General features: G+C 39.2%; 1 protein-coding gene across 1 annotated transcript; it reads left to right on the top strand.

Moving 5' to 3' along the window:
• Nucleotides 1–1622: 1622 nt before the first annotated feature.
• HMGCR (3-hydroxy-3-methylglutaryl-CoA reductase) lies at nt 1623–20327 on the top strand. The gene is made up of 20 exons (XM_048931434.1): nt 1623–1756; nt 5053–5248; nt 5812–5923; nt 6496–6583; nt 6697–6781; nt 8072–8177; nt 8879–8985; nt 9425–9541; nt 9965–10116; nt 10928–11172; nt 11298–11470; nt 12041–12235; nt 12798–12956; nt 13099–13256; nt 14260–14365; nt 15881–16051; nt 18076–18216; nt 18316–18474; nt 18775–18929; nt 19082–20327. Exons 1-20 carry the CDS (start codon nt 1644–1646, stop codon nt 19134–19136), a joined length of 2793 nt encoding a protein of 930 aa, XP_048787391.1. The 5' UTR covers nt 1623–1643; the 3' UTR covers nt 19137–20327.
• Nucleotides 20328–21913: the final 1586 nt, after the last annotated feature.

Below are 21913 nucleotides of genomic sequence, written 5' to 3'. Positions count from 1 at the left end.
GAATGCTCAGGCTGGTCTGCATCTTGCTACAACTACCATTGTGCATTAGCGCTACTGCAGCTCGTGAATTTATTCATGACAGCCTGGAGCCTGTTACATCTATCACTACAGTAACTCATCTATTCTTTTTAAATGTTTGTGAGTCCATCCAGGGGAAGCCCTTGTGAGAGGCAGGCAAAGTCAAACTGCATTCAGCATAACACCCACCCGTGCAGGAATGGGGATGTGGCTGATCCATAGTGCTGCCAGTGTGAGGCTGGTCAGAGAGAGCTCACGGCAGGAAGCCCTATGCTACCTGTGCACAGAGACTGTGATTTCCAAACTAGAGTACTGGACTCCTGCTCCCAGTGGGCTTGATAATAAAATTAGCATTTTGGTTAATTTTGAAATGTTGTGATATATTAGAGTCACAGAGTAGTAAAAACAAACAGACACACATGAAAAACCAACAACCAACTAGCACTACTCCAGAAAAAGTGTAGGAAACAGAGGCAGATTTAATGGTCATCTTAAATTAGGCATCAATTATATATAATTATTTGAAGTAGGTACAAATTGCTGCTTTGTTTTGACTTAGTCATATCCACTCGCAGTTATTGCAATTGCAGCGCACATTGCTAAATTACTGCAGGAAGCACAGTGGCAATGTTTTACTTTCCAGGTAACAAAGGTGAGATACTGAGGAAACCGTGCGTTCTGAGGAAAGCCAGAGGGGGAGCGGTTACACAGCAGTCACCGGGATTTACGTACATCAAAGGGAGGATGGCAACAAACGGTGTATTTACATGTTAGAGGACTGAGCTAGCAACAATGATTTCCTCGCTGATAACACCTGCTTTGGGTGTAGTCCTCCAGCAACCCTTCGTCAGCGCATTCTTTTTCGGGATTACAGTAATGCTTTTATAGCAGAGTACCACACAAAGCTATTTCTAAACAGAACGCTGCATGCAAGCTTCGGGAAATCTAGCGTGAGACTTGTCTGCAGCAAAACCTTGCAGTCTACGACCTGGCCTTACACAGAGAGCTAGAATCGCTCAGGCCTGGCCACGCGGGAGCAGAGCCAGGACGATGGGAGCGAGGTGGCAAACGGGACCCATAGGTCTGACAAACTGAGCACCCATAGCTAATGGGAGCAGGGGCAGGCACAAACGCGCGCCCCACGTTCCGAACACTGAGGAGCATTGCCGTTCTCCACAGACGGGAGCGCAGCGGATCACCGCGCTGTTTCTAACGCGCTGGTCCCAGGGGCTGGGCCGCAGCTGCGCGGGACCGGTAAGCGGTGAGCACTGCTGACCCGAGGGCCCGAGGGCCCGAGGGCCCGCGGACGCTGTGCCCGCCGTGCCCGCCGTGAGAACGACGAAGCGGCGCCCGGTTCCGGCCTCAGGGCCCCGCGGGGGCGGGGCGGACCACTCGCTCGATCGGCGTATGTAAATAGGTCTCATCCCGCTGTCCAATCAGAGGACGCGAAGAGGACAGTACGCTGTCCTATTGGCGGGCGGCCCATGGCGAGATGGCGTGTTCCCCGCTCCTGATCGAGCTCCGCGCTGTACGGCGTTCGCAGGGCGGTTGCCCTGGCGACGCAGAGGGTGACGCGCCGCGGGCCGGGCGTGCCGGCGCGCCGTCATTGGCTGCGCGATCGGGCGATGGCGGTGGCCGGCGCGTCGTGCCCCGGGTGTCCTTGCCCGGGGAGGAGCGGCCGCTTCAGTTCGCAGCGCGGCGGGAGGGAAGCAGGAAGGAGCTCGCTCGCGGCCGGGCGGTGAGCGGGGCAGGGCGGGCGGGCCGCGGAATGCGGTGCGGCACGGTGCGGTGAGGGCAGCCCGACGTTCGGATGGCGAGGGGCCCGCAGCGGCCGGGAGGCGCGAGCTGACCGGCGGGCGGCGGCCGCTGACAGCCTGGCTGAGGGCCCCGCGTGGGAACCGTGGCCTGGGAGGGAGAGCAGGCCCTGCCCGGAGTCGGGCCGCCCGCGGCTGCGTAGCGCCCGGCGGTGCTGAGTCAGCCTAGAGCTGGGAGCGGCGCCGCGCTGAAGTGCGGGAGTGCTGCGGAGCGGGCGGCGGCCTCGGCCGGCACGCGGCTTCCGCGGGGTGGTGCTGGGAGCGGCGCTCCGGGATGCTGTTAAGCTGTGGCTGAGGCTTTACGGGGCCGCAGCTGATCGGTTTCGGGAGGTGGTTGGGTTTTTCTTTTCTTTCTTTTCTTTCTTTTCTTTCTTTTCTTTCTTTTCTTTCTTTTCTTTCTTTTCTTTCCTCTCTTTCCTCTCTTTCCTCTCTTTCCTCTCTTTCCTCTCTTTCCTCTCTTTCCTCTCTTTCCTCTCTTTCCTCTCTTTCCTCTCTTTCCTCTCTTTCCTCTCTTTCCTCTCTTTCCTCTCTTTCTTTCCTCTCTTTCCTCTCTTTCCTCTCTTTCCTCTCTTTCCTCTCTTTCCTCTCTTTCCTCTCTTTCCTCTCTTTCCTCTCTTTCCTCTCTTTCCTCTCTTTCCTCTCTTTCTTCTCTTTCTTCTCTTTCTTCTCTTTCTTCTCTTTCTTCTCTTTCTTCTCTTTCTTTTTTTTTTCCCCCTACGTTTTGTTTCGATTTCCGGAATGGTCTGTCTGCATCCTCTGATTGGACAACAGAAGGCATAGATAGTATCTACATGATGTCCCTTTGAGCCATCCATTCGAAATCTAACAAAATAACAGTAATGACAAACTTCAGCTTTGAATACAGATTTATGTCTTTCTCATTTCAAGCTGAAAGCGTGAGAATAAAAATGTTTCAGCCCAGGCTGAAGAACACGATCTGACTGTATGCGCTGACGATTTTTCACAGCAGTCAGAAATGCAGAATCAGTGTTGAAATGTCAGCAAAAGGAAAAAAAAAAAAAAAAGAAAAAGTAATTGGCATTGGTAAAGTGTTCATGCAGGCTGTAAGGAGCCTTCAGGTGAGGAGCTGCTGCCACTCAATAAAGCCCAGGACCAGCAGGGTGGCATCCTGTATTTCTCAGCAGTAATTCATTAGTTGTGAAACATTAGCTGATTAAAAAAAATGTTCTGGCTAATTATAAATATGTCTTCCCCCGCTTGATTTTTATGAGGCCATTTTGTGCTTACTGGGGCAGGAGTCCTACTAGTTCTGCTTACAAGAATGATGAATAATATTTGAAGAAATACATATATATTTGTTTTTCTTTGGAGTTTTCCTAGACCTGTTAACAATTTGCTACTTGTTTTTGTAAATTCTGATATTGAAATCATTAGGAGTTGCATTTATTATTTTAAGGTTTGAAGTACTCTGTAGTTGTGTGATAAGTAATATCTTTTATTTTCCTGTGGAATTCAAACAGACTAGTATTTCAGTAGGATATTGCTGAGGCTCTTCTGGTTTTGGTTTTGTTCCAGTCTTTGGAAGTAAGATATTGCTATGACTGTCTTATTCCATTTTTTTCCAACTAAAAGATGCTTTCCGTCCTGCTGCTGAGAAATCATAGAATGGTTTTGCAAGAACATAAATTTATAAAATGATGTAGATGATATTTGACAAGGAACAAAAATGGATGACGTTGACTGAATTACAAAAAAATTAACCTTTCTTTATTTCAGGGTTCATCTTCACCTTTTCTCCTTCCTTTCAAAGGAAATGAAATAATTTGTTTGTAAGAAAATCAGTCCTCTTAATGAAATTCCCCAGTTGGCTCCATCAGTCAGAAAAATCCTGCCACACCTTTGGCATGGAAGGGTGAAGAAAATCAACAGTAGTGCCGTTGATGCTTACATGACTGTGCGGGCAGGAAAGCAGTCTGACAGGCGGGATGATTCTGGCAGCTACAGGAGCACTGAGCAGATAGATTTGTCCATTTTTTTTATTCTCTGTCTTGAATGGCAGCTATGTTTATGGCGTCCATTCAAACGAAACAGTGGGGAGAAATACTGCCTTGCTGGAGGTCTGCTGCATAAATTGTTATTTTTGAGGCAACATAAAGGGATTTTTATCCATTTCAGTGTGATAATGTGTAGAGCTCTCAATCTTCTATGGAAATATCCACTGTTCTAGGTTTGTACAGACTTTCCATAGATCAGTATTTTGAAACACAAGTCAAACTACCATTTAAGTATCTTTGGGACTTTGGATATAGTTACATAGTTAACATTCTTCATAAGGTTTTAGAAGCCATTGATTTTATGCAAGGAAAAAAGCGACATATTAATGTATTTAAGAGATGATTTTGTGGCATTTTGTTTCTGTGCTATAAAACATGAGTAAACATCCCTGATGGATTCAGGGTCTAAAGGAACAGCGCAGAGCAAACAAAGATGCAGATTTTCTAACTGATGGAGCATCCATGTTCTCATTATGTGAAGGGGAGCTGTGAGCAATGTTTGTTATTCATTCAAAGCAAAGGGGATGATGAAATGTTTCAGTTCAACCTGGAAATTGCTTATGGGTACAGAGAACTGCTGCAGAGTACTGTAATCAAAAAGGATTTGTGTGTTTGAGGTGAAGAAAGAACTGTTTCAAATGGAATTAACTTAAATCACTGAAGAAAGTGGAGAACGTAAACTCAGAGGGAGATAATGTTGAAATATCTGCTCTTGAGATTGAGAATTACCAGCAATGGTTTGCTGCTGATTTATGCAGTTAAAATCAATGTTTTTGTAGGAACAATGAATAGAAAGAAGTAACAGGATTTACTGAGTGCTTACATGTGATGATGAAGGCAGGAAGCTGGAGACAGAGCAGTGTCAAAATTGCACAACAGCAGAAGATTCTGAGATGTCATTGTTAACTTAGAGTTTGGGAGGGTTGTAGTAAGATGGTTGGAGGAGGGAAGTGAGATGTGTGTTTTATTAAAGGGGGGAAAAAAAAGCAGATTGACAAGGCAGGAGCAGATCGTATGAATTTTCAGAAAACTAGAAATAAATGTCTTTAAATGGAAAATTGGAGGGTGAAGATGAGTTTCTGTATTCATGTTACTTTGCTTTTTTTGCTTGAAACAGAATGGACTTTGTTTTGTGGAATTTGTATAGCTTTATGCTTTTTTCCTAAACTTCTAACCTGCTCATGTGAAATATTCTTTTGTTGCAGATTTGCTAACTGTAGAAAAACAGTCCTGAACATGTTGTCCAGGCTCTTTCGAATGCATGGCCTCTTCGTGGCTTCTCATCCATGGGAAGTCATTGTGGGAACAGTGACCCTTACCATCTGTATGATGTCAATGAAGATGTTCACTGGGAATGATAAGATCTGTGGCTGGAATTATGAGTGCCCAAAACTTGAAGAAGTAAGGATTTAAATTCATGCTAGTATTTACTGTTAATCAGTAAATTGGGAGTAATCAGTAGAATAAGATCAGGTTATAATGTTAGAGGGAAAACAAATATGCAGAAACTTCTTTATTGCCTTCTTTCCCATGCTCTATAGGGAAGCTGTAAGCAAGTGTATGCAGGGGTGTGCTACCAAATGTTTTCATTAAATCTTGAGCACTTTTCCTAGCAAGGTTGAGGAAGCTGGGTCTGTTCAGCCTGGAGAAAAGAAGGCATTGGGGGATCTCATCAGTGTGTATAAATATCTGAGCGGAGGGTGAAGAGAGGGTGAAGCCAAGGCTCTGCTCAGTGGTGCCCAGTGCCAAACTGGTCACAGACTGAAACACAGGAGATTCCCTCTGAACCCCAGACAGTACTTCTATGCTGTGCGGATGATAGAGCACCAGCACTGGCTGCCCAGAGGCTGTGGGGTCTCCTTGGAGATTCAAAATAGACTTTTTGTTTTTTGTCCTCGTTATTAAAACTTAATGTCAAGTCTCCATGTGTAAAATCTAAATAAACCCCTTTGTGTTCCATACAGGATGTTCTGAGCAGCGACATCATAATCCTGACAATCACACGCTGCATAGCAATCCTTTATATATATTTCCAGTTTCAGAACCTAAGGCAACTCGGGTCAAAATACATTTTAGGTACTGTATCTGGTTTTGCATGTTATGTATGCATTTTAGCGTGTTGTTATTGTTGTTCCTGTAAATTGGTAATTGATGTTAGAATGTTAGCATTTACATACTAAGTCTGTAAGAATGCACTTACGTACAGAATAGGGTCACTTGGATCAGCAGAATATTTATTCTGCTGTCTACTAGTGTAATTTTTAGGAAGGTTTGTGTCGGATTATATAAATATTGGGATTGTAGTCCTTGAAATAAATTTTTTATGTGAAACTGAAAGTTAGTGCTGGTTTTAGTGGCGTGGGTTTTTTTTTTTTTTTTTTTTTTTTTTTTTAAGGTAATAAAAGAGAAGGTTTATCACTTATTTCTTAAAGCCTTGCTTTGAGCACTGTAGAAATTTTAGATTTCACTATTTTTATAGAAACAGCATCCACATCAGTCTGTACCTCAGCTGCTATTAATGCAGTCCATTATTTGCATGAAGATTAATCCCGAGGTGTAGGGCTTTTTTTGTTCATTTTGGTTTTGTTCTCATCACTCTCAACGTATATATAAAATATATATATCCCCTTCTTTTTTTCTTTTTAAAGGTATTGCTGGTCTCTTCACAATCTTTTCAAGTTTTGTTTTTAGTACAGTTGTGATTCACTTCTTGGATAAAGAACTGACAGGTTTAAAGTAAGTAGCAAATACGATTTGTTGCTTGATTTTTTTTATTTTTATTTTTTTCATATACAACAAATCTTGCACTTTATCTTCAACGTGTTTCCATTTGTTTGTTTTTTCCCCAGTGAAGCTTTGCCATTCTTTCTCCTTCTGATTGATCTTTCAAGAGCAAGTGCGCTAGCCAAATTTGCACTAAGTTCCAATTCACAGGTCAGTATTGTTATTATTGCAATTAAGCTTTTGAATTTAATGTTCATAGATGAACAGTCCTCATGGAGAGACATACAGGTGAATGTAATATTAGTGATACGGAAAAAGGATCAGATGCAGTCCAGATTCTATATCCTGTGGTATTACAAGTGAATAATAATGCTGTACAATTAATATGTGATAATCATTTGAGCTAAGTTAATTTTATGCTTGAATATGGGCCCAGAACTTTAACAGCATTACTTAAATTTGAGGCTAGAGGTCCTGGACCAATGTCTTCCACAGAACAATTATTGATTTAAAAAAAAGTAGTTTGTATGGCTCGGGGATAGCGTATGAACAGATGCCTAAGGTTAAAATGCTAATGCAGAAAAAAGCAAAATCTTATCAGAGCAAACATGGCATGGGTATGTTTTTGGTATAGCTTTAAATATCTCCAGGGAGATTCTCAAAAGCTGCCCAGACATGGTTCTGGGTGACCTGTACCAAGTGTCTTGAGCTAGGGGAGTTGGACCAGATGACCTCAAGATGCCCCATGCAACATCTGCTATTCACACCACGGAGAATTAACAGTGTTTTGCCCAGTGTGTATTGGAATGGCTACTTCTTATTGTTCTAAAGCAAATAAATTTCACCAAAAGCTATTTTAAGTGAACAAAATACTGTGCATAGTAATTGAATGTAATAATTATGGCATATTTTGTATGTGCATATATAAAGCACAGTGATGCAGTTTATTATACAATGTTGCATAATACATATGTGTTACATATATAATGTATGTATTATGCAACATTGTATAATAAACTGCATCACTATGCTTTATATATGCACATACAAAATATAGGTAATGTACCATATTATGCAATGTAGGTTATTAAGTAATATAGTATAATAATATAATATGTTTTACATCATATATATGCAATATTATAGTGTTTGCAGATTATTATGTATTTGCAAGTATAACCTTCATTAATTTTCAAGAAAGTTCTTCATAAAAATGTTTTTAGCACAGCTTCTTAAAGACTGCCCACCAGAGTTGTAGGAACAGCAATAAACCACGTACGGAGTATTTAGAAATAAAGTATTTCTGCTGTGTAAAGACTGTCAAAGCATAACAGTATATGTGAGATGAAGAAAAATATATTTGAACACATTCTTGAATTGCTTAATGCCTGCTTTATAAAGCCTTATCACTATAATACTTGATTTACTAATCATATTATGCATATTCCCCTTCTTCAGTTTTTGTCTTTGTTGTAACATTCAGAATCTTTTTCCTTTTAGGATGAAGTGAGAGAAAATATTTCACGTGGAATGGCTATTTTAGGTCCCACATTCACCCTAGATGCACTTGTGGAATGTCTTGTGATTGGTGTTGGTACTATGTCAGGTGAGCAGTGAAATCTAACAATCTAAACCTTAGCAGTTAAAAAAAAAAAAATTGAAAGCTGATGAGATATTAAGTGTTTCAAATAATTGGTGTTGGAAGTGGAATAACTTCATCCATTTATTTGGACATTTTGGGGGAGGAGAGAGAAGTGTGTTAATAAACTATTTTTCTGTTTACATAGAGGGGAAAAAACCTCATTTTGTTGTAGCTTGTGGTTCTGCTTTTTTTTTCTTTTTCCACTTTTGAATGATTTATACTGCTAGCTTATTTATCTTTACTAAGGGAGTTCTGTAATGCATTTGTGACGTAACATAATTGGCTTTTTCTGCATAGCATGGCTGTGAAAGTGCAGGTGGGGCATGTATTTCCTGAACCCTTAATTGGTCACCTTTTACAAGGGATTTCAATACATAATAGTAGCTTTGTTAAGATAAAGGGAGGAGTTTCGAACTTTTGTTGTATAGTTTCGAAAGCTTAGTAAACTGTATTTACTTAGGTTTACACTTAAAAAATTTTGTATAAATACCTTAACTACATAGTGTGCTTAGAATAAGCTGGTACAAAATGATGGGGCTTTTTTTTCATTCATCTATTTCTGTAATCTATGGTAAATATTTCTTTCATACTTCTGCAACACTTCTTCAAGTGTTAAAGCCTACTGCATATTCAAATGTTAATTTTTTTTTTTTTTTTTAATGTAGGAGTGCGACAACTTGAAATTATGTGCTGCTTTGGTTGCATGTCTGTTCTTGCCAACTACTTTGTCTTTATGACCTTCTTTCCAGCTTGTGTGTCCTTGGTATTAGAGGTAAGACCCACTTAAAGGCAACATCAAACTAGGTGTTCAGACCTTACACTTCTTGTAGGCTGTTTCTTCACTCAGGTATATGCCAGCATGTTTGTCTTCCTTTTGAAGTGAATAAAAGGGAATAGAAAAAGTTGCTGTAGCTCAGTTGACGGACAGTATCTTGTTATTGCCACTGTAAATGAATCGAGCTCAACAGTTTGAGTTCTAAAGCACTGCAAAACAAAAGAAAGTTGTTTAAATTAATGTATGTCTGGGGTTTCTCCCCACTGTGCACTTTACTTTTGGTCAACTGCTTAGACTTTCCTCTATTAATTACTTTCCTTTATTTATTTATTTTTTTTTAAACAATCAAATGAAAATACAGCATGAATACTTGATTTTTCAAGTGTTTACTAATTGGGAGCTTGCTTACTTATTTATTTAAAATTAATTTCTGCAGCTTTCTCGAGAGAGTCGTGAAGGACGTCCTATATGGCAGCTGAGTCATTTTGCTCGTGTTCTGGAAGAAGAAGAAAATAAGCCAAACCCTGTAACACAGAGGGTGAAAATGATTATGGTTTGTAGCTTTTTTTTTTTTTTTTTTAATCTGTCATTATGCAATCAGTAAGATATCCTTGTTGAATGAATGAAACTTTTGTGTTGTATTGGCATTTCTCTATCTTACTTTGGTCATTTTTAATAGCATCCCTTGTTTACCCTGTCTCTGCATGTGCCATTTTCTGTATAAAACAGCTTTTACATGTGTACGTTTGTTCAGCTTTCTCTTCTTATTACTTGAGCAAGAGGAAGGATGTGCAGGGGCAGGCTCAAAACTCAGAGTATAATGATAGGCCAGTAAATGATACAGATGAGGGATCGGGAAACTCCTTTGCCTTTAGACTGTTGAGAAAACAAAATGCTTCATCTTAGCAGATTAGATGACAAATTACATTTGAAAGAAATAATATATATTTTTTTTTGCTGTGTGTTTTTAATGCAGTCACTGGGCTTGGTTCTTGTTCATGCACACAGTCGCTGGATAGCGGAACCAGCTTCTCAAAATGGTACAGTAGAAAATGCAGTGGGATTGGATGAGAATGCACCGAAGAGAATTGAACCTAATGTTTCACTGTGGCAGTTCTACCTTTCTCGGTAGGTCACTTCACAGAAAAGATGTGTGTTTCATTGAATAGGTTGTATTCACCAGTGCTGTCAAGTTGTTGGTTCTTAGAGTGCAATCCATAGAAGAATTTCATGGAACTGGAGATGACACTTCAAGAAATACTTTAATATTACATTATTCCTCCAATCTCATTCCAGCTGTACTGGATGCATCCTAACACCATTTCTTTCCACTAACTTTTCAGAGAACTCTGGGAAGTGTGTTTTCTGACTGCACTGGAATAATTATATTTAGGTAAAGCTTCTGACTAGTCACACCCAAGTGCAAATAGAGATCCAAATTGCTATTACTTTTTCTTCAGTTCATCTGAAGACTGAGCAGCTGTGGTTCTGTATTGTGAGAGCTTAGAACTGTATCAAACAAGAGATTTTTGCCTCCCAGACTTCCATCATAGTTTTTATTGTTTACAAAGGATGATAATTGTTTGACTCTTCCTTCCTTACCGTAAGGAGGTAGGTGTTAAATGAATTTGAAGTAGCAGTTGAATAGTGACTAACTTTACAGGCATTTAACATATTTTTAACTATTTAAGATATAGTAAACAGCGAATGAAATCTGGAAGTGCTTACAGTATGAGTAATACAAAGAATTAATGAGTAACCTCTACTCTAAACTAGCATACTTGTACCTTGTTAGAAAATGTGTTTTGACTGGTGTTTGATGAAGTATACGAATGGTGATTATACTACTACACTTTCTTAAGGAAACAGATATCAGAAGTTATTAACACACAAATATATCACGTCTTTACATTTACTTCTTGATTTCTGTCTTTTTTAGAATGGCCAGTATGGATATTGAACAAGTAATCACTCTTGGCTTAGCCCTTCTGCTTGCTGTGAAATATATTTTCTTTGAACAAGCAGAGACCGAATCAACACTTTCATTGAAGAATCCCATAACATCTCCTGTGATGGTTCAGAAAAAGGTCTCTGAGAATTGCTGCAGGAAACAGTCTGGACTTTTGAAAAACAGTCAGAAGACTAATACAGTAGAAGAAGCTTTTGTTGCTAAAGATGGAAATGGTAAATTTTAGCATCTTAGTCTCAAATCTGTTGCTGAACGTTTGCAACAAATAGTGAAATCTGTATTAGGAAATTAATCTTAAGATTTTTGTAAACCAGAGTTCATTTCACTTGTCTTTATGCAGCTGAAGTCATAAAGCCTGTGTTAGCAGAGTCCTCAGCCAAAGCTACATTTGTAGTTGGCAGCTGTAACCCTGCAGAAACTACGTCGGCTCTTAGTAAAAAAGAGGAGGAAATTGAGTTACCTAAAGAACCACGTTCTATTGAGGAATGTGTTCAGATACTTGGGAGTACGGAGGTATGGAAAAATAAGTTAGTTTTCCTTTCTTTTCTGTTTGTTGTTGTTGTTGTTTTTTAGCATTTGTGACATAATCTGATTTAAGATTATTTTCTAGCTTTTAAATAATCCTAATGATTATTATAATGTCAACTAATTCTATGGCGTTAATAACTAGCAGGGGGAAGGAAAAAACCAAAACCCTTTCAGAAATCACTTCTGCTGCAATTTCCATTCCTTTTTTTTTTTTTTTTTTCCTTACTGGAGATGAGAAAACCAGATACGTGTACATGTTTTGAAGCTGTAAACAAAAAGTTTTCTATTATGATTCTCTCTATCCCTAAGATGGAACTAGGAGGGAAGAGGCAGCTTTGTTATTCATGATATATTGAGTGCTTTAAGCTTCTTTCTTTGCTTAACTTGGTGCCTTGTTGCCTGAGTAAAAACCTTTACATTAGGCTAGGATATACAGTTTGTTCCTTTAGATGGGATATGATGTTGTCAAAGTAAAGTTACCCTCTTTCATTCGGAGGCATTTAAAAGCATTTTCACTAGCAGAAACTATATTTTCCTATCTTTCTACATTCACAGAAGGGAGCAAAATTCCTTACAGATGCTGAAGTGATCAGCTTAGTTAATGCAAAGCACATTCCTGCATACAAACTGGAAACCCTGATGGAAACTCAGGAGCGAGGAGTGTCCATTCGCAGGCAAATGTTATCTCAGAAACTCCCTGAACCCTCATCTCTGCAATATCTTCCTTACAGGAATTACAATTATTCTTTGGTGAGTAAAAGGCAGAGAAATAAAAACTTGCTGTAAAACCATTTTCAAAATCTATGAAACATATGCTCGAAGTGATGTATGTGAGCCAACAGTGAGCTCGGTCAGAACAAATGTTTTAAAAATACATATATGTGCAAACGTTTCCTTGGTTTTTCCTTGGTTTTTCAGTCCAGAGAGGTATGTTAGTTTTGTAGCTTACCCTAAAAATATTTCCAAGAAATGCAGTTACTTTATTTCAAAAATGCATAACTATAGCAACACTGAGCATGAGTTCAGCTGAGTAAAATACTACCTGGAACTTAAGCTACAGTGGAAGTTTATTTTAAACTAATTTAACAGCATTTAAAATTGTAGCAGCATTTAAGTCCTGGTAAGATAGATCTTTGAAATACTTGATTCAGCCATTGATATCTGTAGCTATAGCTATCTGTGTTGAGGATTATTTACTTTATTGGTAGGGTTGTAGCTTGTTAGCTAAGATACCGTGTTGCAATCACACACAATGCTGCCATGCCACTCTACATGAAAAATTATTTACATCCCTGTGTATTATTTTTGCAAGGTTTTAGGAGCTTGCTGTGAAAATGTGATTGGATATATGCCTATTCCTGTAGGCGTAGCAGGACCACTATATCTGGATAACAAAGAGTTTCAGGTTCCAATGGCAACAACGGAAGGATGTCTTGTGGCAAGCACAAATAGAGGATGTAGAGCAATATGTGTAAGTACTGCATGACAAGCTTGAAGACTTACTATAACATAAAATGTGTTGGGGGACGATATGAGGCATATTTTTGACTTGCTAAAAATTAAAATTCATTTTCAGCAATCTTACTTTGTTTCCTTTCTGCTTTCATTTTTAGCTTGGTGGTGGTGCAAGGAGCCGCATTCTGGCAGATGGGATGACTCGAGGACCTGTTGTAAGGCTGCCCTCTGCTTGTCGGGCTGCAGAAGTGAAAGCTTGGCTTGAAAGCCCTGAAGGCTTTAAAATAGTGAAAGAAGCTTTTGACAGCACAAGTAGGTTAGTACAGCGGGTTTGTGGCCTTGTTTCCTAATATAAGACTTCAGTGGACAGCTCCTAATATCTGCATGCTGCAGTGCAAGAAATTGCATTTTCATTTTGGCTGTCCCATGAATGAATGTAAGAAAAGAAAAGAAGTGGCTATAAGGCAAGGCTAGTGACACACGTTTTACAGTGATAAGCAGTAAACAATTGAATAATAGCAGCAAGTATCTATGCATCATAACCTGTTACTTAATGAATTAGTTATTCTTGTTTAAGCATTTTAAAGTAAACATTAAAGCTCACTTGTATTCTTAGCAGCACTGTACTATAAGTAGTTTCAAATTTGGAATCTGGCCCGTTTGGGACTCTTGTTAATATACAGATTCCAGAGACTACAGCATAAACTAAAGCTGGAAAACAAGTGTTTAAAAATATGAAACTATATTAAGTTTATTTCATGCCCAGGAGTTTCTTCAAAGACTAATGATTACTTGCTTATTTTATGAGGATTCAGATTTTGTTTCTTACTGATCTTACAGTTGTCCACAAGGATATGCTTATATTGGGGAGAATCAGCTTGTGCTGCTCTTTAAGTGCCATGTTTCCCAGTTTTTCTGGTCTTTACGCTGTGTGAATAGAGTTCTGATTTGTGAAGCTTGCATCACTGTCGGGAAGGAAGATGTTTTGTCTTCCTGTAAAAACCGTCTTAAATGTTTCCAGAGGCTGTGCTGTCAGTTTGTATTTGATAGTCAGATGTTTGTACTCTCTAATTTTACTTCGTTAAGTTGAGGAGCAAATAACATAAAAAGACAGTAAACACTTCAGGAGCAGAACACTTCAAAGTATTTGAGAGAACTGTATGCATGGTAGCGGAAGGCACTTTCCTGCACCAGTGGAGTAGGAGTACAGATTGCAGATAGTGCTGTTAACTGCACTGTGCTATGATTTACTATCATTTTGCTGCTTAAAATCCTCAAGGATTAAACTGTTTTTAAGTGGTCATTATATTATTTTGCAGATTTGCCCGCCTACAAAAACTTCTCATCAGCTTGGCTGGTCGGAACCTTTACATTCGTTTTCAGTCCAAAACAGGGGATGCAATGGGAATGAATATGATTTCAAAAGTAAGGCTCAGTCCCTATAAATCTTCTTAATAAATATGTATTTCTTTTAAAAAATAATAACAAAAATTAACTAATATATAACTAGCTGACATGTGGAAACAGAGAAAGACAAGATGCTGCGCTGTTGGCAGTGCTACAAAATAAGAGCACTGATTGAACTCAGTGAACCTGAGCAAGAAGAGAGTGAGAACAATGAAAGAAAAAAAATTAGAGTAACTTCAGTTTTTATTTTCTCTTTTAGTAAGGTATTCTAGATAATACAGAATTTAAGCTGCTTTCTCTGTTGTGTTGGGCCAAAGATTTCATCCAGTAATGATCTGTTACTATGTTTATCGTATTTGTAAATAAAGGATGATGAATCTGGTGTGTGGCAGAAGGGCAGCATAATTTTTTAATTTTGCTGTTTTTCACATGTGAGTGTAGGAGATCTGTGGACATGCTTTGTGGTTTAATTCAGCAGGCAGATAAACACCACACAGCCATTTGCTCACTCCCCTCCTCCCCGTGGAAGGAGGAGAGAACTGGGAGTAAAAAGAACTCACAGATAGAGACAGAAACTAATTTACTAAGACAGAAAAGGGAGAAATAATAGTGATTATGAAAATGTATGCATATTTGCAAAACAAGTGATGTACAGCACAGTGGCTCACCATAACAGCTGATTTATGCCAGGCCCTGAGCAGCAAAACTGTCTTCCCACCCCTCTGTCCAACTCCCTTCTGTTTTGTAGTTTTTTCACATGACATCATATGTTATGGAATATCCTTTTGGCCAGTGTATGTCAGCTGTCCTGATTCTGTCCCCTCTGACCTCCTGTGCTCCCAAGCTTGTCACTGGCAGGACAGTGCAAGAAGCTGTAAAACTGAAACAACCTTAGCTCTGTGCAGCGCTGCTCAGCAATAACAAAAAAATCAGTGTGTTATCAACGTTTTTTTTTCCCTAAAGCCAAAACAAAGTGTCATATCAGACAGTGTGAAGAAAATCAACTCTGTCCACCTGAAACAAGGACATTACACATAAGATGTCTTGTGTTCTTTTAGATAGGTTTCGATATTGACTGCTGTTGCTGTATGAATTGCTCTTTCCAGACTTAGTACTAAGTGTAGCAGACGTTAACTCTGATTTCCTAATGTAGAGAAACACTTTCTTCCTGCATCCAAAATGAATTCGCTGCACATCTGTCACTTCATTTGATTATATGATTTAGTTTATGTTGAATCTTTAGTATAGTAAATGTTCTCTGGAATGTATCCAGAGAATTCGTATGCACTGGCAGGACTCAGTGCTGTTTATTAAGTATTTCCATATAATTCCTAGTATGCTGCAGAACGGATAGTGATCATGCTATCATTTGTGCCTGCGTAAGATTCTTCCTGGGAATTTTGTTTCTTCAGCTGTAATTAGTGACCTGATGAGGCTTAATCCAATCTTACTGTTGTGCTGTCCTTAATTAGCTTGTTTGACAACCATAACTAATACATCAGCCATTAATTGTATCTGCTTTTGTTTTAACAGGGTACTGAAAAAGCACTGGCAAGGTTGAATGAGGAGTTTCCTGATCTCCAGGTTATAGCTATCAGTGGTAACTACTGTACAGACAAAAAGCCTGCTGCTATAAATTGGATAGAGGGAAGAGGAAAGTCTGTTGTCTGTGAAGCAGTCATTCCAGCCAAGGTTGTTAAAGAAGTAAGTGTCTGCTTTATTATTGTATACAAATTATTGTAATTTGTTCATAAAAATGTATGTGTTTTACATAGTTAAATCATAAATACTGTTAGCTTTGCTCCATGTAGTAATGATTCCTACAAATATTTTCATGCTACTGCTGTACCATTTATCACTTTTCCAGTATATATATTATTCTTTTCTAAGATAATATGCTATATATTTAATGAGGAATGTTTACTTGAAGACATTTTTACTTTTTTTACTTTTTTCCTTCGAAAGATTATGCCAAAACTTGATAGCTTTCAGAGTGAAATCAGTAATTTTGATCATTTTCATTTATTTATTGTCTCTTGCACAAATCTGGCTTTCTCTTCAAAGTCTAGATGCCCCTTGCTACAGGGAAAACTGATAATTAGGAGGTTTCACTTAATTCCAAAGCTGCCTTAGCTTTGGAATTTGCCTAGCTGATGAAGGGTAACCTTTATAAATAGTGCCAGTCCTAGCTGGCAAACATAAACTAAATCATGAGGTCTGTCTTAAGATCACCTTCTGTTCTACATCCTCATGGAGAAGCTGGCTGCCCGTGGTTTGTATGGGCGTACGCCCCATGGGGTGAAACACTGGCTGGGTGGCTGCGCCCAAAGAGTTGTGGTCAGTGGAGTTAAATCCAGTTGGTGGCCAGTCACGAGCGTTGTCCCCCAGGGCTCCATACTGGGGCTGCTTCTATTTGAAACCTTTATTAATGATCTCGGTAAAGGGATTGAGTGCACCCTCAGTAAGTTTGCAGATGACACCAAGCTGGGAGGGAGTGTTGATCCACCTGAGGGGAGAAGGGCAATACAGAGGGACCTGGATAGACTGCATCAATGGGCCAGGTTAACTGTATGAGTTTCGGTAGGACCAAGTGTCAGGTCCTGCATTTTGGTCACAACAACCCCAGCCGTGGGGAGAAGTGGCTGGAAAGCTGTCTGATGGAAAGGGACCTTGGTGTACTGATGGACAATTAGCTGCATATCAGCTAGCAGTGTGCCCAGGTGGCCAAGAAGGCCAATGGACTCTGTGTGAAACCAAATCCATTGCCTGTTACCCTGTTTCCAGCACAGGCTGATGTCAGTATCCAGGAAGCAGCTTATTATGCCTTACTCAGAATAGTCTTTTGCCAACTTGTTAAGGATTTGAATTATGTATGGTGTGGGGCATTTTTGTTTTGCTTTCCATTTTGATTTTGCTCAGTAAGTTGTTCAGTCCCTCTTCTGAATTTATATAAAACTTCTAGCACAGATACACCAGTGGAACTCCCCACTGCAGCTACACTTCCCGTGAAAAACTGCCTCCTTTTTTTGATGATTTAATTTTATGATGGGAACAGAGTTGGACAAAGTATTCAAATGTGTGTTGTCTACTTTTATCTTTTCATTTTGCTTTGTATTTTCATCAATATTATACACTTTTTGCATATTTGTCATCAGTTGCTATTCCTTTTATGCTGGGTATACTCTAAATTTGTTCACAGTATAGTTTTGTTTGCCTTCTTTGATCGCTTCAATATGGAACTGTTGCAAATGTTTTATCTGAATCTTTCAAACTAATGTGGTATACAGGTCCATTATTACTGCGTACCATGTTTACTTTCCAGTGTATCAGTATTTTTTTGTTTAAACTCTTCAGTTGAGTTCTATATTCTTATGCAGAGCAAACATGGAGTGGGTTTACTAACTGGAACAACTTGGAAGAAAAGTTGCTATAATGTTAGGGTAAATTAATGGGATAATGCTCCAAAATTGGCTTGTTCCAACGAGAACTGAGAACAAGAGAAGGTAACTTTTCTTAGAGAAGTACGCAAGTCCAAACTGACTTCTCCATTATTAATTGAATAATATGCTCCGCGTTTGAAAGGGCTTGTTTTGAACAAAGCAGGTATCTATGGTAGAGTCAAATTCTATTTGGGAGCAAACAGGGGGTTAGGGGAGGAAACTTCTTTCATTAACATGAAACAGGGTATTTCTACTCCAGCTGAAGGAGTGGTGTATCACTTCCTCTAGGTACTGAAGACAACTACGGAAGATATCGTTGAAGTGAATATAAACAAAAATCTGGTGGGTTCTGCTATGGCTGGTAGCATAGGTGGATACAATGCGCATGCTGCAAACATTGTTACAGCAATCTACATTGCCTGTGGTCAGGTAAGGTTGTTTTACACCAAATCAGCTTTTCTTTAGTTTGTAATCCTTAGCTGAACACTTTTTTGAGTCTTTTCTTTTTTCCTCCTTCTTGACCCAAAGGATGCTGCGCAGAATGTGGGCAGCTCTAACTGCATCACTCTGATGGAGCGTACTGGTTCCACCAATGAAGACCTGTACATCAGCTGCACGATGCCCTCTATAGAGATAGGGACTGTTGGAGGAGGCACCAACCTGCTACCGCAACAGGCCTGTTTGCAGGTACAAAGCAGAAAGTTTACAGCAAGTCATCTTCTTAGAGAAAAGCCTGCTTTTGTAGTGTGTTGTTATAGGAATGGTCCTCTTGAAGGCTGGCGGATTTGACATGAAAATATTAGATTTGATTAATTATTTTCATGTTCGTAGCTTTTAAAGCTTAAAATTAATACTATAGAGATTTAAGGCTACTTGGTTGGATACAATTTGGAAATACTTCAATATTAAAATTAAAATTAAATATAAAATTTAAATCGACTATAAATTTAGTTTGTATAGTATAACGTTGTGTATTTTGCCGTCTAGATGTTAGGGGTTCAAGGTGCGAGCCAAGACAACCCTGGTGAAAATGCCCGCCAGCTTGCTAAGATCGTGTGTGCTACAGTGATGGCTGGGGAGTTATCGCTAATGGCAGCTCTTGCAGCTGGGCATCTGGTCAAAAGCCACATGATCCACAACAGGTAAGAAGTGCAGAACTGCCTATCTTTCTGTGCTGTTTTGCCCATTTTCCAAGTATACAAAATTCAGTAACAGTTACATTAGTATTTGTAATATAGAACAACGGTGTGTTGTTTAAACCTACCTGATCTGATTGTTTTCATGTTTTTATCAGGTCAAAAATAAATCTACAAGATCTTCAAGGAACCTGTACTAAGAAGGCAGCTTGAATACTGCAGCTTTGAAATGAAGCAACTGACTTAGGAGTAAAGGGGAAAAATAATATAATCTGTGAAGCTTAGAATGAAAATCACCTTCAAGTCACTGATTTCTATGGACAATAATTTCAGAGATAATGGACTTGTGTGAGACTACTTATGCCTTTTATGTTCTTCAATGATTAGAGATGACTTCATGAAAGAAGTGTTGTCAGCTGTCTTAAATATAGTTTTAGAATTCTTACTCTTTTGCATCATTTTCTGAAGGGTCAGTCACATGTTTTTACAGGTTGAGATTATTTTGACATGTAAACTGGTAATTACGAAGGTGAAATATGAAATGTACTTTGTGCAGTTGTTTTTTGTTGTTGTTGTTTTTGAGGGGGAGGGGGCAAGTCTTGATTGTTTCTGTTTGTCTAACCTTGGCTTTAATGCATTGGTCCTTCTATAGTGATGGCAAACCTAATTGTTTTCCATGAATTCCCAGTTTTAATTTTGCTAAAATGTTAAAGTTAGGTCTTATGCTCTGAGACAATTTTTATCTAATCACATTAGCCCTACAGAAACCTCTGTCTACTTATAGTACTTAATTTTCTGCAGCTAAGTAACATTCAATGTTTATCTTCACAATTTAGATTATTACTTTAAGAACTTGTGACCTACAAAGTGCTGAACTGTTAAATTATAGTGTGTACTGAAGTAGGAAAAAAAAACTGTCTTAACTGTTCTGTCATTTAGTTCAGGTACAAAAAAAAAAGGAAGATTTTAATACTGATTTCTTGTCAGAGAGCTTGTTAATTTAAAGAAATGCGTTTTCCTGTCCTTTTTGGATAGGAATGCTGCATTCAAACAAGAATCAGTAACAGATGTTTACATTTCTTTTAAAAGAAGTCTCTCAAAGTTCAGTGTGTTTGCATATTACTAATTTTTTTTGTTGTTGTTCTTTGTGTTTGACTCTTATTCTCCAGGAAGAGCTGTGTATCCACTGCTAACACAGAGGTAAATGAAGTCAGAAAATCACACTGTTCTTTAATACTACAGGGTTGGGGTTTTTTATGTTTTAATTCCTTTTAAATTTTTTGAGGGGGAATATTTATTTTAAGATTTTTTTTTTTAATGGAAAGTACTAATTAAGGGAATTCAGTGAAATGGCATGTTAATTCCACAGATTTTGTATTAAAACTCTGTACTTGGACCAGTGAAGCAGTCTCAGGTGTTCTTAATGTAATACAGAAAACACAGGTGCATTCTGGAAGATTGCTGTCAATATCACCCCGTCTAGCTGATCATGGGAGGAAAATTGATGACTTTTTTGGGGGGGAGGGAAGAGGGGCACATGGGTGGCAGGTCAGTGGATTGCCTAGAGGGGTTTATTACAGGTATGTGGTGGCACTTCTAAAGGGGTGGCTAGCAGAGGTGCTCTTTAAAGTGCAACTTCAGTGTAAGTCATATGGGTTGTTTTGTAGTACATCACCAAATCAATATTATTGTAACGAGCTCATAAAGCTCCTGTGCAAGCATGAAGACATGCTACATGCTAGATACGCTGTGACAGCATGTAAATACCATGAATGTGTATCTTCCTGCAGTACTGTTGTTAATAACTGCCATTTTATTTAAGGAAGAACTACTTTATTTCTGTGTTCATTCGGTGAGCTTATTTAACACTGTACTGACAATAAATGGTGGTTCAGTGTTCATTTTGGTGGATTTAACTGACATTCTGTCTTGCAGAATTAACATTTTGTATTATTACTAAATTGTGTACGTTTTGGTACAGAACTACTTTTTCAGTTTCAGTAAAACAATCTCAAACTTACTGGCTTAATTGTGATACTTTAAGATTACCTCATGATGTAGTGAAATAACTTAGCAAGCAACCTAAAAGGTTAGGAAAACTTTGTTATAGCATACAGTACTAAAGACAATGGGTATATGATACCAGAACTTCTCACCTTGTATTGCAGAAGCCGTTACACATATATTCTCTTTAAAGCTGAATTATGCATTTTGCCCAGAAGGGAGGGCTCTCGCTTTGACATTATCAGTTCTTTCCATTGAGGCCTATCTGGGTGTTTCTCCTGTCTACCAGAAAATTACTGAATTCTACTCTTAGTAGTTCCTTGCACGTCCACCACAATAAAACCTTTAAAGCTTTTTAAACTTTGTAACTTGCAGCATGAATTTTGAAAACTGCTTTCACTAAGAAAACAATTTTATCAAAATGGGTCATACTGTATGTTCTTGAAAGGCAAGTTAATGTAGTCTGGCTTTAACAGTCAGGCCAGCTATCCTCAGAGCAGTCTACTCTCTGACTTGGAAGTCTCGGATGGGAAGCAGAATAAACCCACCCATGATTCCAGAGGAAAGAGTCAGAGAGCTACTTCTCCATCTGGACTACCACATGTCCGTGGGGCCAGATGAGATTCATCCAAGAGTGCTGAGGGAACTGGCAAAGGCAATAGTTAAGACACTTTCCATCACCTGTCAGCGCTCCTGTCAACTGGAGAGGTTTCAGAGGACTGGAAGGTCATAAGGAGGAACTGGAGAACCATAGGCTGTCCTCCTGACCTCAGTGCCAGGGAAGGTTATGGAGCAGATGTGTACCGAGACTTCAGCAGAGCCTTTGACACTGTCTCCCACTGTACTGTGAAGAAGCTGGCAGCCTGTGGCTTGGACAGGTACACTCTTGGCTGGGTAAGGAACTGGCTGGAAGGCCAGGCCCAGAGGGCGGTGGTTAAATCCCAGAGCATGGAGTTCAATCCAGCTGGTGACTGGTCATGCGTGGT

Source organism: Lagopus muta, chromosome Z (genome assembly GCF_023343835.1).
Source record: "Lagopus muta isolate bLagMut1 chromosome Z, bLagMut1 primary, whole genome shotgun sequence".
NCBI classification, from domain to species: Eukaryota; Metazoa; Chordata; class Aves; order Galliformes; family Phasianidae; genus Lagopus; species Lagopus muta.
This window is presented reverse-complemented; position numbering and strand designations above follow the sequence as displayed.